We start from the raw sequence: 16,954 nt of genomic DNA, 5'->3' as shown, positions 1-16,954 counted from the left end.
ACTTCAATAGAGTGGACTGTATTGGATTTAAAAAATCCAATACAGTCCACTCTATCTCGTCTCCCGCTGTCGCGGTGGTGCCGTATGTTCTTTTATTCTCTCGCAGAATAGTTCGACCAAACCCTGCTATTTCAACACGGAAAATTGAAAATAACGTAGGCGTGACCAAATCCACGGCTCAATTCATTTTCAAAAATTACAAGTTTCATCCGAATAAATACAGGCTTTGTCAAGGACTTAGACCAGGTGATGCAGAGGGGCGTCGGACATTTTTTAAGTGGTACACGAGAAAATGTCAAGATAATGAAGATTTTCCTAACCAGATCATCTGGTCTGATGAGAACATGGTAACGAAAAATGGTATTTTCAATAGAAGAAATCAGCATTATTGGGCCACAGAAAATCCTCGTTTGGTGAAAGAAGTACGACACCAGGAGGTGCGTTTTGGATTCAATATGTGGGCTGGTATTGTGAGAAGCAGTTATGAGCTTTACCTTGCACTACTGCAAAATGATTTAGACAAAGCTTTATATAATTTGCCTCTTGCGAAACCATTGGTTTCAACAAGATGGAGCACCTGCCCATAATGCCATAGTACTTAGGGAATATCTATCAACTAGATTTTCAAGAAGACATCAGCACATATTCCAGAACACCATCACCAGCACGTTCCCCCGACATTAGTCCCTTAGATTTCTTTCTTTGGGGGTATGTTAAAAATTACGTTTACAAGAACAATTTTGAAACCAAAGAACTTTGAGAATTGGTGTTCGAGACTTTGTAGAGTATAACACCAAGGATGCTCAATAATGTATTGGAATCCATGATAAGAAGATGCTATTTATGCTTAGGAAATGAAGGACATCTTTTTGAACATCTACTACCGACGTAGATTTTTTGTTTTGTACTTTTTCACTAGTTTTTTATTGGTTATTTATTGTTATTATTTGTACTCATGTTATGTATTATTATTGTTTGTTAATGTCGTTGAATTGATTTATTAGCCAGCATTAAATTAGTTGTATTGAGTAGAGCTTAGATTGTTTTTTTTTTCCAATAATATTATTATTCTAAATATTTTAGGAACGAAAACATGAAAAAGCATGTGTCTATAATGACCATTTTTTTTCCACAACATACTTTCTTCTGAGGCATCGAAGATATTTCATATTGCTTGAAAATATTTAGTAATGCTTAAAAAAGGTCTAAAACATGATTGAACCGAAACTTGTGATACACCGTTTAATTCGGAATTTAAAGCCCTTTTAATATCTGATTTTGAAAAACCAGGTTCATGATTGAAAAAAAAGAGTTGATGATGGTGGCCCGAAGACGAAACGTCGGATCTAAAATTTAATATCGGCACTTTAAAGAGGAAGAAAAGTGGCTATGAGAAAGTGTCATTTATTTTCAAAAATCTTTTGTAATAAGCTCAGCAGATGATTTTGTAGATTTTAAAGCGGCATATTATTGAGCACCCAAAGCCGCTAAATTCTTTCCATTTAACCAACTTTCAAACTCTCATGGTTACGGAGATCCCTGTACTGACCCTCCTTATCTTGGGCACGTTGTATATACCGGACGACACAGGAAAAATAAAACATTTAATAACTTTTTTTCTTTTCAACACAAACTAGAATGGTTATAAGAGTATCTTTTGATGCATTCCTTTGTTTTCTGTCACTTCCGGTTTAAACGGAAGTTCTAGATATTGTGTTTAAAATATTTAATTTAAATATTCTCCAATAATGTACGTTTTGATAACTTCTGCCCAAACATTGATTCCGAACCATTCTTGAAACTGCCTAAGCCGAACAAGTCTTTGATTTTCTTAAGTTCAATATTTTTTATTCTGTCGATTAAACTTAAAGCATTATTTGAAAATCGGGACCTTTCAGTATCATGACAAAATAAATTAAATAAAGTTATTATTTTCATTTGCTATTTGTTTAAAAGCCAAGCGCAGATATTTAGTCTTCTTTCAATAAGATGTTAATAAAGGTTTTACTTTAAAAATCGATACCTGTGTTTTTTATTACTCTTCGTACAAACTTTCTACTGGCATTTAATTCCATTCCCAGTTCTCTTACGGAAACTGTGGGGTTTATATTAACGTAAAGTAAAACATCAATTTCAGCAATTTATTTACAAGAAAGTTGTTTCATCGGCGCTGTTCTCAATTTCGCGATTCTTTAAAGTACGATATCCAAAATACATAGGCGTGGGAATATAACGTCCCAAGTAGCGAGGTACATATAATTCCCGAGTTTTGCGCAAATTTCTTCCACATTCCCCGTACCTAATATAAATTAAAAAGATCTTGAAAAGGATAAATTCTAAATATCCCCGTATATGGTACGTAAACTAATACCTATGTATAATATCACGTTTTAAAATGAAGTAAAAAATTACCATATGAAAATATTATTGATTAAGAAAAGAATTATTTCTCAAATATTATAACAATTTAAATTAAAATTGAAAATTATAGCTATAAAACTTTGAAAGCACTCGACCTTGCCGATATATCGGCTTACTTCAACAATACTTACTGCTGTATTGTTTTATTTTAGAGATAAATTAGTGTTTTTTTAATGGTATTTACTATTTTCTTCCATATATTTTCTTTAGGGTAATTTTTGAATTCGTCAGATAATTTTTTAGAAATACTCAAACTCGAACTTTGTTCTGAATGTATTGTATCATAAAATATTTAGCTTTTTAGTAAGATACGGTCTTCAAATACGGTTCTTCAGATACGGGTCTTTACCTATACGGTCGTTCAAGCTTTCAATATACTTGTAGTAAATTGATTACTTTAATAAAAAAATAAATAATAGAGCTGACAATCTTTTTGACATTAAATTAAATTGTTTACCTTTTCTGGCACTGTTGAAACCAAACTAATAGCCAACCCCATCCTTTCGGCTCTTCCTACTCTACCAATTCTGTGAACATAGTTGGATTTCTCATCTGGTAAAGTAACGTTAATCATAAATGGTAAACCTGTTATGTCTATCCCTCTAGCAGCAACATCGGTGCAAATTAAAAATTTTACCTATAAAAAACACTGAGTAAATTATGATACAAATAAAGTTATCTTTAATTCCCACCTCATTTCTCTTAAACGTATCTAAATTGCTCTTTCTCTCATTCGGTTTGCGGTCTCCATGCAAACAAACACACGAATAATGTCTCCTGTCGATTTGCTTCATATATTTCTCCAGATTGTCGCAGTCCAATTTAGTACGGCAAAATATGATTGCTCTATCCATCTCGTGCACATCTATGGCACGAATCACGTATTCCCCTTTAAGAATTTTTACCGCTTCACTCAGGGTTTCCGGACTGTTATTCCCTGGTCTTACATTATCTTGCTGATGCACTCCATCGGTCAAAATGTGACGTTTTAAATTCTGCCAAGTCCTATCGTTTTGTGGATCAACATTAACCACAACATGATGCACGGTTTCCGGAACCGCATCTTCCCCTTTTAAATCTACCCAAGTGGGGAAATGCATGAGTTTTTCAGCCAATTTTTTCACCTCGAAGGCGTGTAAAGTAGCACTACAAACAATCATTTGCAATCTTTTTCCATCAGCTGTAACTTTAGGCATCTGTCTGTGTAGTCTTTCGATTAAATCGGTGTATCCTTGTTTTAATAAGCCGTCAGCCTCATCTAATACAAAGAATCGGCAATTGGATAATGACAAATAACCTCCCTGAATTAAATCTTCTAAACGGCCAGGGGTACCGACAATAATATCAGCTCCTGAAAAAGACCATAAAATTAATATAAAAAAATTGATAAAAACAATAGCAAGTATTTTTTATGGAACACAATATATTTTTAATTCTCGTTAACAAGCAAAAATTTGGTATAAGAACAAGTTTGAAACAAGTGAAGAAATCAAGAATAGAAGTTAATATTTGAAAAACCTATATTAACTGAAGTATTTCAAAACTAATTCAAAAATAAATCAGAGACATTTAGTGGAAGTTTAGTTTTTTCGAATAACGCTCAGACCCTGGGCGGGGATGCACCTCCCCTAAAACCTTAAATGGAAAGGGAGGTCGAGGGATACCATATTTTAAAGGACGTTTTTCCCTTCATAATGGTGGAACATTCATGTACTTTAATTCAGTAGTTTTGGAGTTTTATTGATTTAAAGCTTGAAATAAAACTAATACATCATCATTAGTGGAGATCAATACATTTGGCAGGAAAGTAGTTAAAAGATGAAGAATGAACTGACCAGTCAGGTAAGTAAATGAAATGAAATGACCATCATGACTCACCATGCAGTAATAAAGATTTTTCTCAAAACATTGCCGCACATTTTGCAATATTTGAGGAGTAATTTGAAGGCACTCATTCACAATTCTTTGCCGCAAATGTTCTAACAAGTGGCTGAGCAGTATATATTTTGCTTTTTAAGTGTCCCCACAAAAATAAATGTGATAAATTTGGCGATCTTGTGGGCCATCCCTCTCCAACACGTAATGTGTAATGTGGTGGGGCACCATCCTGTTCTTACATCAACCTATTCGCAATGTACCGCTGATCATTCTGATTTTCAATTATGGCAGTTAATGCAGGATCTCTCACGTCTTCCAGTAATTTCAAATACATTTCATTGATCAAATTTCCGGGTAAGAAAAAGGAACCAACTAAATGATCGCCAAAAATATTACCCCAAACATGTATTTTTTGCAGCTGCTATGTGTGTATCTCGTTATAAATTCTGGGATTAGAATCGGACTAATATTGCCAGTTACGACGATTTACTACGACGTTTATAAAAATTAGAATATTCGTCGGAAAAGCAAGTGTTGAATAGAAAATGTCCATCGTTTATAATTCGTTCACTTGTATCTTCACAAAATTGTATTCGCCGATCAAAATCGTCTTCATTAAGTTCTTGTCCAATATAAATTTTAAACGGATGAAAACTATGGGACTTTAGAATCCGTTTGATACTACGTCAACTAACACCACATACAGTATCCAATTTGCGGGTACTTAACATCTACATAAACTTACCCTAAAATTCTCACTTCTATTGCTTCATTTCTTATGGAATTCTCATAGTTGTGTTTTTTATTGACTGATCCAGTTTCCCCAAATTTAGCTATAAGTTTTAGAGCATATTTTCTATGCGCGTTAATGTTTTCATGCCGTTCATTAAATATTTGTGCTGTTCTATTCACGCACTGAGTATTTCCGAAAAATATTTCGATAATGTCAACCCTTTCTGCTGTGGAATATACCATGGTTAATTTATGTATAAAGTGTTAAAAGTTATTTTAGCAACAAAGTCCGGTCGAATCAATCACAAACTATGTACTAAATTCATATTTAAAAGAAGTACAAGATATTTCATTATCTTTGTTTAATAAACAACTTTTTTTGTCACAAAAAAGCTCCAATCACTATTTTCAATAACAAAATGACAATCCAACCATGGGCGTAGTGAAGCAAAGCAATTACTTATTAAGTAAATTTTTAACTTTTACTAAATTTGTTTCTGAAAGTAGTACAAAGTAATCTAATATACCTATTAGAGTCTACTTTAAGCTTTACATTAATGAATCTCCAAAAGTACTAAATTGAAGAATTTTTTTTTTGTCTCTGGGATACATTGGCTTTACAATCTAAGTGTTTTAGCCACGAAAGAATTTCGCCTATATAATAAATCGAACACACCCCAACGACCATGCCATAGCTGGAATTCGAACCCAAAACCTCACGACAGGCTACCAACCCGCCATTTACCATTTAAGACTTTAGGGGTGGTGTCACCCTCGCCCATGGTGCTGCACGTGTTAATGTGATTTTTCACCAAACTTGTGTCCCCCTCGAAAACAAAATCGACGGATCTGAGCGTTTTTCCCAAAAAAAACCGAACTGCTTCTGTTTGGTTTTCGATGCGCCACCCTGTATAACAAACATTATCTAATTCGAAAAATGAAATTTATTGGCCATACAGAAACCTCATTTTTGACGATTTACCTCACCATTTAACATAAACGTTGATTTATCGGAAAATACGAGGTTTTATATTTGTAACAGAACATTCCTGTCTAGTAGATGCATCATATTTGCAAAACTGAAGTCTTCTCTTCGGATCATCTTCGGTAAGTACCTGGAAGACACGTAGAAGAAGTAAACTAAAGACTAGCTAATTTCGAGTACCCTAGCTATCTGCCTGGTGACATTTTCTTCGAGAGAAAGAGAACATTAATTTTGACCTCTTCACTAAGCGCACTCCGACGATGATTTTTTTGTTTGTTTTAAATGCCCATTTTTTCTGTTCCAACTGTTTTTCGATCTTGCTTACGGTACTTTGCGATATGGGTGGTAAATCAAGATACTTCTCTTTGAATAAATGGATAACTTTATTTTGTGTTCTTGTCCTATCTCCGTAGCCAATCATCATTAAAATTTCAATCTTGTGTGTTTTAGTAAGTACGGCATTTTACAAACGGCGAACAGCAAACTGTGAAACAACTAGAAGTTTCATCGCACAAATATGATTCGAATGGAATATGCTAGTCCCTTACTTGTTTTTATAACTTATTTATTATCACAATGATATCTGTCATTCCAAGCATTTATTAAAAAAAGACTATTAAATTGAATTCATTTCTCGAATAAGATAATGTTTGTTGTAAAATTAAAAGACAAGGAGAAAAAAATTGAAATTTTCGAAAAGAAGATTTATTACATTTTCACAGTATGTTCTTCCTGTGAGCAATTTACATGATGCATCATGTAAATTGCCTCATGGGAAAAGAGGTGCAATGGAATGGGCGGCGAGATCACCAGATCTAACACTTTTTGACTTTTTCCTATGGGGTCACTTAAAAAGTGTGGTGTTAAAAACACAACCAGCTTTACTCGATGATCTTCGGCAACGGATTATTACAGAATGTGCATCTATTCCAAAAGAAGTGTTTCAAAATGTGAGAAATGAGTTTAAAAATAGATACTAGAATACTTTTATTTCGCCCAGAATGGAATGCATTCTGAGCATGTAATTAAATAAAATAACACTTCATAAAAACAGAGTTTATTTTATATAACTTCTACATTTCTTTAACCCTGTATAAGATTAAGGAAAAATTCTTATGCATGTGAATACTACTCCAAATGATCATTCAACTTTTGATTTAGTGAATTTATTTAAGTTATTAAGTAAGAGAGCTGTATATAGGTTATATTACCAAAAAATGTTATATACAGGTTGGGGAGTTGAGGATTACGCACATTCTACGCTGATATATCTAAAGCCTGCATCAGAAAAATATTTTAGAAATGCCTGAACTTTCGCATATTTTTCGAAATTTTATTGCTAGTAATACATTTATCATCAGCAAGGTCAAACGCTTACTAAGGTCGTAGTTCGTATTGAAAGACAACGAGGTAGCGGGCGACTAGCAGAGCGCACAAAATACATGCGTTCGCTTTGTCATATTTTGCATTTAAGCACCTCTCTATGCATTACGATCCATTCCCCAACCTGTATTCTATATATGTATGCATAGAATAAATTGATATATGTATGTATAGGATAATTTGATAATTTAATTTTTCAGCATTATATTAGTTAAAGTAAAACCTTTATATCATTGTATGTTAAAATTTATAAGCCAAACGATTAAATGTAAGTATTTTTTTAAAATAACAAACATAATTTAATTTTCTGTTCAAAAAATATTATAATATCTGGGACATTTCTCCAAGCGGATATAATTTTGTACCTAGGATATTTAAACATCAACTTTTTTTATTTATCTTATCCTATAATGGATGCTTTCGAGTCTTATGGTCTGCAACAGCCTATAAATAAGCCTATTAGAGTGACGGAGACCTCAAGCATCCTTACTATATATACTAAGTATCCTTACTTAAATATAGGATCATTTATTAATAATTCTGACATAGTAAAACAATGTGGAATGATAACTACAGACTAAACTAACAGTTCTTATCAAAATAAATTTAAGGTAACTTTTGAAGTCTAAAACAAATAGATAAAGATTTTTTAAAATATCATAATGCCGTTTTTACATTAATTGCATTAGACTCTACTAAAGTATAGAAAGAAAATGTAATCGCGAGTAATTGTTTAAAAATATTTCAAACAACTCGCGACGAAAGAAATTCACACTCTGTACTACGAAATTTTTTTATCTTCCTAATGAAGACTCTCAACTATTACAGTTTCACCTAAATATAATAGCACTATTTATCCCATAAATGATAATTTTTTCCAAAAATTCAATTAATTCATTTTACAGGCGATCCCAATTTTTTTTTCTACCTTTCAGGAAACTTTAATTCAAATAGACATTTTTTTTAATCATATAAAAATTCAATTACCTTCTGTCAGCCTTAACAAAATGGATACCAGAAAAGTCAGATGCAATCTAATCGTAATCAAGCAACTCAGCATTATTCTTCTAAAACAACAACTAAATTTTTGGTGAATACAAATCGCAATAACTCTTCAACAAATTATAATAAATGCTCTTTATGCAAAAATAAATATATAATTTATAGATGTTCACAATTTTAAAAAGATTCCTCGATAACGATTCTCTTTTGGAGATTGGTTGCGCTGTTCTCTTAATTGTTAACATTTTTTTATGATAGCTTTCAAGAAAAAATTACCTATAAAAATATATTTGCATTTACGTACAGTCAAGTCACTAAAATTGTTTTGCTCTAAAATGCGACGTTGCCTAGTTATTAACAATTTAAAGAAATTTTCACGAAAATCAATGTTTTACTTAAATATTAATATTTACCACCCACCTTGTTCATCTTTTTGAAAAATCTATGTAGAGTCCTCGGCTAAGTTCATTTTATCTTATGAAATTCGAAAATTTATTTATTTTTATACAGGGTGATCAAAATCGTTACTCAAATAATGATATTTTCAATTAAATTTTGCGCTATTTTTTTAAATAGAACACCCTATATCTAGTAACGCATTTTAATAGAGCATTATTTTATCTTCAATTTGATACCAACAAGTTTGCGTTTATCTCTAACCATTTTCTCAAAATTTGTTCTTAAAGGAAGGGTAAATTTAGTTTGTAGAGAACGAATAAGTAAGAACTTAGAAATATCGAAATCGTCCGTGGGAAAATATCCCAAGAAAAACAAATATGATCCCTATCATGCACAGCTACATCAACGCACAAAATAAAGCCGCAGATTTTTTTTTAAATGTGTGCCCTTCACTAATGAATGTAAGTTCCACAGAAATGATATTGTGAATCTCCATCGACTTTTTATGAATAATTTTCAACAATGATGGAGCATTAATGTTTGGGGGTGCAATATTACATGATTTTGTTATTGTTCCATCCTTTTTAAAAAATCGTTTAACAGGAAGTTTTTCTAATTTTCTTAAGAGAGAATTTTCCGCACTTCCCGACTTTGTAAGGCATCAGTTGAAGGGTGCACAAGCTCACATTTGTACTGATGTCATGGAACATATCACACATCACTTGGGTAATAGATGGATTGGAAGGCTAGGTTAGCTATTCAAATTAATTTTTGTATACATATTTATTAAACTTTATACTGGATAGGCCCCACTGAATGGCCTCCTATGTTACCGGAATTAACGCTTCTGAATTTCTTCTTATGGGGAAGTCTGTAAATCTAGTGAAGATATGGTGGATCGTATACAGGATTCTTTTAGACGCCTACTACGCTTCATGCAGTTAAACAAATTTTCGCACGCAAGGCTGATTCGTGTTTAGAGCAAAACGGTAAACATTTTGAGCAATTTTTGTGAAAGAACTTATTTATCATGTTTTTAATTAATGCTGTTAATGTTTTTGATGAATCCTTGTTGTAACTGAAATTAATGGGGGTGATATTAATTTTTCTTGTGGCATTTTCCAACGGACCTATTTGTAAGTCATTTTTTCTATTACTGTAATTTTCGGATTTTTTCCAACCGACTTGGTGAATGTCAATTTGATTTCTTCATTTAAAACTGTTTTTGTTCTAGTTTGTTTTTTGTACTCTACGCTTACAGTATACTTTAATAATTCTCAAGTAAAATTAAACGTTGTAATGCCTATGAAAAATAAGTGTCACTCTTCCTTTAAGAAGAAATTTTGAGAAAACGGTTAGAGATAAACGCAAACTTGTTGGTATCAAATTGAAGATAAAAGAATGCTCTATCAAAATGCGTTACTAGATATAGGGTGTTCCATTTAAAAAAATAGCGCAAAATTTAATTGAAAATATCATTATTTGAGTAACGATTTTGATTACCCTGTATAAAAATAAATAAATTTTGGAATTTCATAAGATAAAATGAACTTAGTCAAGGACTCTACATAGATTTTTCAAAAAGATAAACAACGTCGGTGGTAAACATTAATATTTAAGTGAAACATTGATTTTCGTGAAAATTTCTTTCAACTGTTAATAACTAGGCAACGTCGCATTTTAGGGTAAAACAATTTTAGGGTTAAAGAGAGAGTCAAATGAGCCTCCCATTTCAGGAAAAAAAAATATAGGTAGTTCCATTAAAAAAAAAAAAGTATGTATCACGCTTTTTTGGGACACCCTGTATCAACCAAACTATTTTAAAAAAGTAGTCCCTCTAACTCAATTAACATTCCCACTATTAAAGTTTTTTCTGTTTCAAGGTTTAGCCGCAATCGAGCACCGCGATATTAAATGGACATCATGTTGTCCCCAAGATGTTTGATGATGATATCAACACCCTGTATATCATCATCAAATGAATTTGAGGCATTTATAGTTTTGGTCATTTCAACCGAATTTGATAAACTATTAAAAAAAAAACAATTATTTTCAAAGAACCGCGACCAAACATGTCAGAGATTACAGAAAACATGTTTGATAACACTTTTGATAATTCGTTATTATCGTATTTCATTATTTTTTTATTCTCTATTAATTTTATCAACTTTAATTTTAGGGCCGGCATAATTAATTCTTATTAATTGTTTTGGGTTACCCTAAACTTTAATCAGGACAAATCAATTGTTTCATGCATATTAAATAATCTCTTTAAATGTTTATTATTGGGCTAATTAGACATGTAAACTCCATGCTCTACAAATTCAAGAACCAGTTTTATTTTTCTTGTATGTTTTAAAATTGTAATTTTTTAAAAGCTGTCTAATAACTATTTTGCATTTTTAATACTTATTAACTTGTTAACTGTAACTTACCTTGATTCTGTAAAACAGATATTTGTTCCTTGATATTAATACCTCCAATCACTAACAACTCCCGGATTGCTGGATTTTCCAAGTATTTCTTAAAGAGCTTGATCTGATTGCTTGTCTGCTCTGCTAACTCTCTTGAAGGTTCAATTATGACTGCTTGTGGAGCATTATTAGATACTGGAAATTATTTAGTTAATGGGAATTCCTAGCAAAAATCGATAATAAATATTACTTTTAACTACACCTTCACCGCTGGAGCAGCCTTGTGCATTGGTGTTCATGGCAACTGTGTCTTTCGCAGCAGATATTAAAGGCAAAAACTTATCTGGCAGACTATGTTTAAAAGGTTTCTCACCAAAATTAAAAGCCATTTCAGCATTCTATAAGTTACAATATATAAAGTAACCAAACAACTCGAAAATTATATGAATACCTTTAAAACTACTGCAGGAAAAATTGGTTCCTTAGGATTAACATTTGTAAATGCCACTCCAAAGTCAACTCCATTCTTCATAAACTTAATCTCTCCCTTATCAAAATCTACTAAGCAAGTTATCACGTCATTCTTCCCAAAAGCCTCTCCATAGTCAGTAAATTGTTTATTATGTGACTTTTTTCCTGTACCACCAAATCCCCATCCAAACCTGCGTAAAAATATTTATTTTTTAATTACATAGAGTCATTGATATAATGTTCATGCAGACCTGTCAGTTCCCAAATCCAACGAAGCTTTTAGTGTTGACCATCCAACTCTGCAGAGCCCCTCATCAGTAACAAGGGCTTCAAAGCCCCATTTACCAGAAGAGATTCCTCTGGTGCACCTAACACCATGCCATTCTTTCTGCTCACGACTTTGCACTCTTAAGCCATCTGGAGCCACTGCCAAAGCCGCGCCACGATCATGAGTTGACATTGTCCATGGCGGAGCTACAATATTATTAAGATTTAGAGCTTTTGCTTCGTCTACTTAACCTTAATTATGAAACGGATAGTTAAATAAAGTATAATTCATTTAGGTTTAAGGTAAATTGTATGTGCGTGGTAATACACATTGGTAGAATGCTAATTTTAACTTTTTGGAACTTTCCCATACTTATTGCGTTGACGCAGGCTTTGGTATTTCAAATACCATTTTTTGTGCTCTCGCCCAGCTTCGATGGAACGGGAAGAAGTGGTAGCCTTTTTCAAATGCTATCGGTAAGGTAAATAGTCCCATTTAAAATTGTTAGTAACTTTGTTGACTTAATTACGGTTTTTCCAAGTTGGTTGGATTTTGCCTTATAGTAATATAGAAGTCCAGACTTACCAGAGAGTTGAACTATAAAGGTTAGATAAGGTCTGTTCTCCCCACAATAAAATGCAAAACATCTTTAAACCAACGTATTATACATTTATGCATTTCGGCTATAAAACACACCAAGTGATGATGGCTAGTACAATAGCTATAAAAGTTTAGTTTCAAAGGTATCGAAGGTCTTGCTATCTATACAGGGTGAGTTTTTCAAAGCGCGGAGTAGTATTATGCATTGATGATATTATTTATCGATGACGTGCTCCTGGACTATTATTTGGTTAAGCATTCTTCACATTTTAAAAATATTTTGGACTATACAGAGTGCTCCGAAAAAGCAGGGCACTACAAAAGTTAATTTTTTTAAATGGAACACCCTGTATTGCAAAACATTTTTGAATTCTTTGCGTAATTACCAATCTTTTTTGATAATGGTTTAATATGCCAAAAATTAATAGTTTAGGAGATAAATCAAATTTTGTTAAAAATTTAGAATTTGCACGCGTCTCTTTAATATTAAAATTTAGCACCTAAATTTTGAATACAGACTTAATTTTTATCATCAGAAGTAAAATAAAGTTACTTTGATATGCGTGCTATGTAAAATTATTCATTTTGTTATACAGGGTGTTTTTTTTGAAAGGCCAAACTTGCCCAACTTTAAATATAAAAATCTCTCTTATTTTAAATGAAACACCCTGTATATTTTCATGTCATCTAATAGCTTACTTAAGAGCCTATAAATTTTATTAATAATGTCCTATCTCTATATCTAACAGTTTTTGAGATATCATGGATTTTTCTGTTTTTCTCCTGTAAAAACTGACAATGCCGACTTAAAGTTTTGAAGCACCTCGTATTTTTTATGTATCCATCAAGGCGCCGTGGAAACAAATGAAAAAAATCTCAATAACAAAAAGACAGTTACTAATTATTAATTATTCAAGAAATGAATTTATTGATATGATTTTTGTTTTGGGTGAAGCAAATAAAAATTGTCTGCTAGCTCAAAGGCTATATAGAGAAAAATATCCTCAACGGCGCACACCCGATTCCCGCAGTTTTCGCGTTGTTATGGACCGATTTATGACGACTGGTAGCGTGGATCTGCCAAAACGTAATGTTGCTAATAGGGTGGCAAATGAAGGTAAAGAACTTGAAATTCTTTTGCAAATTGAGGAGGATCCCCACATTGGTAGCCGTAGGTTAGCCTTACTTTCTGATGTTTCGCAGACAACGGTAAACCGGACAACACGGAAATATAAATACCACCCATATCACATTAAGTTGCATCAAGAACTTCACAATCAAGATTTTCAGCTACGTGTAACTTTTTGTGAATGGTTACTTCGCAAAATTGAAATTAATCCAAATTTTGTTAACTATATTATGTATTCCGACGAGGCGACATTTAAAAGCAATGGTGCTGTCAATAGGCATAATATGCACTATTATGCAACAGAGAACCCTCATTGGGTACGTGAGGTTCAGCACCAGAATCATTGGTCCCTTAATGTATGGTGCGGCATCCATAATAACCGTATAATTGGACCATATTTTTTTAATGAACCTTTGAATGGGCATTCATATCGAGTATTTTTACAGCAGCAATTGCCTGAATTATTAGAAGAAGTCAATCTCCAGGAACGGCAAAGTATGTGGTTTCAACAAGATGGTGCGCCTCCCCATTTTCATCGTGCAGTAAGGGAATATTTGGATCAAGAATATCCTCAAAGATGGATTGGTCGCGGAGGATTTGTTGCATGGCCGCCAAGGTCTTGCGATCTTACGCCGCTAGATTTCTTTCTGTGGGGTTATCTCAAAGATAAAGTCTATGCAACAAAACCAACTACAAGGGAGGATATGATTATTAGAATTAGGGATGCCTGTCAAACCGTAACACCAGGAATATTATACCATGTTCGACAAAATAAAATTAAAAGAATTAATATTTGTATCGAACAAGGAGGACATATCTTTGAACATTTGTTGAACAGAAATTAACTTTTATTATATAAAAATAAGTGAATTTAATAAAAAGAAACGTCCATAAATTTGTTTCATTTTATAAGAAAAAAATAACACGAAATGAAGAAATATAAGTATATTTCAAAAACTATTAGAGATAGGGATAGAATATTATTAATAAAATTTATAGGCTCTTAAGTAAGCTATTAGATGACATGAAAATATACAGGGTGTTTCATTTAAAATAAGAGAGATTTTTATATTTAAAGTTGGGCAAGTTTGGCCTTTCAAAAAAAACACCCTGTATAACAAAATGAATAATTTTACATAGCACGCATATCAAAGTAACTTTATTTTACTTCTGATGATAAAAATTAAGTCTGTATTCAAAATTTAGGTGCTAAATTTTAATATTAAAGAGATGCGTGCAAATTCTAAATTTTTAACAAAATTTGAATTATCTCCTAAACTATTAGTTTTTGGCATATTAAACCATTATCAAAAAAGATTGGTAATTACGCAAAGAATTCAAAAATGTTTTGCAATACAGGGTGTTCCATTTAAAAAAATTAACTTTTGTAGTGCCCTGCTTTTTCGGAGCATTCTGTATAGTCCAAAATATTTTTAAAATGTGAAGAATGCTTAACCAAATAATAGTCCAGGAGCACGTCATCGATAAATAATATCATCAATGCATAATACTACTCCGCGCTTTGAAAAACTCACCCTGTACAATCTCGAAATATAAGACAGGTACACTTATATTTATCGCAAACCAAAATTATATCATCAGTAATATGTGTGCATTTTCTTTAATAAGAGCGAGCACTGCAAATTATTTTATGTATTTAAGACGTCACGTAATAAATTTGTAAGAAATCAATCAAACGCTGTATCATCTCAACCTGCTCGTAAGAGCATAAACTTGGAGCCAATCAATATCTTTAAAAGTTTTTTTCTGGTCTTTAAAAGAATTGATTGTTTTGTCTTGTGTAATTTTTTTTATCACATTTTGATTACTTGCATACCTTGGAAACAATTAAACTCGTGTATTTACAGGGTAAGTGTGTTCCCGAGTTTCAGAGCTTTCGTATATAAATAAGTTTCGATATTTATTACAATATTTGGATAGTAAGTTCTTGGCTTTATCTCGCTCTCTAACCCTTCCTGAGGATACCTATAGTATAGCATACAATGATTTGATTAAAAGATATAAAAAATACCTCCGTTATTCTATTCAGTGGTATTTCATTATTTTTTACCTGCATTTATATAAAATTGATAGTAAAGTATTTCCTCCCTATGTAAAGAGTAGCTGTCAATGATTTTATCTAATAAATTTTCTTTCGAAAAGTTCACATTCCAGATATGGCTTTGGTAAATCTCAGCGGCTTTGTTTGGTTTGTAATGTAAGGGAATGTTCTACTTCACAGGAGCTGTGGCAATCGGAATAATACTTTATTGCACTTTTCCAAAAATCAATCCATCTTCAATTTAGGCGCAACTCAAAATATAGCTATCACTACTCTGGTTGATATTATTTCCATAGATACTACTTTAGCACAATCCATAACGTCCCCTTCCAACAGTTACTAGTAGTGAAGGATTCTAGGGGCAGGATTTTACCTATGAGGCCCTTGATTAATTCAGGAGCAGCTGCTTGTTTTATTTCTGACGAGAGTTTCCATCACCTTGGGTTGACTATCCAGAAACATATATATTTTGATTTGAAAATTTTGCTTGAAGTACTTCAAAGTGTGTCATAGATTGTATAATAAAACCTCATTTTTCGCCAGAACCAAGATTCCCGATAAAAGTGCGGAAATTTTCTCGGAATTGCCCCATGAGCTGTTAGACAGATCACAATTTGATGATTTTGAACTTGCTGATTTGAACCTGCTGCAATTTTGGAAACCCAGCTGCAGAGATTTGCTCATGGGTGCCGAAATATTTCCATTTATCGAAAAGTCAGGTAAAATGATAGCTCTGTTTACTATAGATCTTGGGAAATAACGCCTTTCAACAATTTATCAGGTTAGAAAGGTTCGGCTTACCTGCCAATTTACCGTCGATTGAGTCATTGGATGATAATTTAAAATAGACTTGGGAACCGGAAGCAAACTTTTGTAACGATTCAGGGTATATGATCTTGATTGCTTTCACCCAGCACAAAAACGGTTGCTATATGCCACATCATTGCGTAAGGGAGGAGGAGTATATCGTCTCACTAGACAACTTGCAGTCGTCAACCCCAGCGTAAAATCGATATTGTTGTGACGAATTCATAATTATTTACTTATTTTATTGGGTATTACGTCACCATTTGAATAAAAATCAATTAATAAAAAATTATCTCATACGCTCAATTATTGAAAAGAAGAAGAAAATAGACTTGTTCACGTATTTAGAAGAAATATGAACCTAAATCTTTAACCACATCCTTCGTTATATTATCGTTAAGTT

At 32.6% G+C, this 16,954-nt stretch overlaps 1 protein-coding gene across 1 annotated transcript in view; it reads right to left on the bottom strand.

The window, feature by feature from the left end:
* LOC126736081 (ATP-dependent RNA helicase Ddx1) overlaps positions 1–16,954 on the bottom strand; it is a 45,282-nt gene that overhangs the window by 2,990 nt on the left and 25,338 nt on the right. Inside the window, exons 4-9 of the mRNA XM_050440290.1 lie at positions 11,937–12,159; positions 11,666–11,876; positions 11,465–11,612; positions 11,236–11,409; positions 3,114–3,772; positions 2,879–3,058 (exon numbers count right to left, since the gene is read on the bottom strand). Of these exons, the coding sequence (XP_050296247.1) occupies positions 2,879–3,058; positions 3,114–3,772; positions 11,236–11,409; positions 11,465–11,612; positions 11,666–11,876; positions 11,937–12,159 (1,595 nt within the window). The remainder of the gene's footprint in view (positions 1–2,878; positions 3,059–3,113; positions 3,773–11,235; positions 11,410–11,464; positions 11,613–11,665; positions 11,877–11,936; positions 12,160–16,954) is intronic.

Source organism: Anthonomus grandis, chromosome 5, assembly GCF_022605725.1.
Source record: "Anthonomus grandis grandis chromosome 5, icAntGran1.3, whole genome shotgun sequence".
In the NCBI taxonomy this organism is placed as follows: Eukaryota; Metazoa; Arthropoda; class Insecta; order Coleoptera; family Curculionidae; genus Anthonomus; species Anthonomus grandis.
This window is presented reverse-complemented; position numbering and strand designations above follow the sequence as displayed.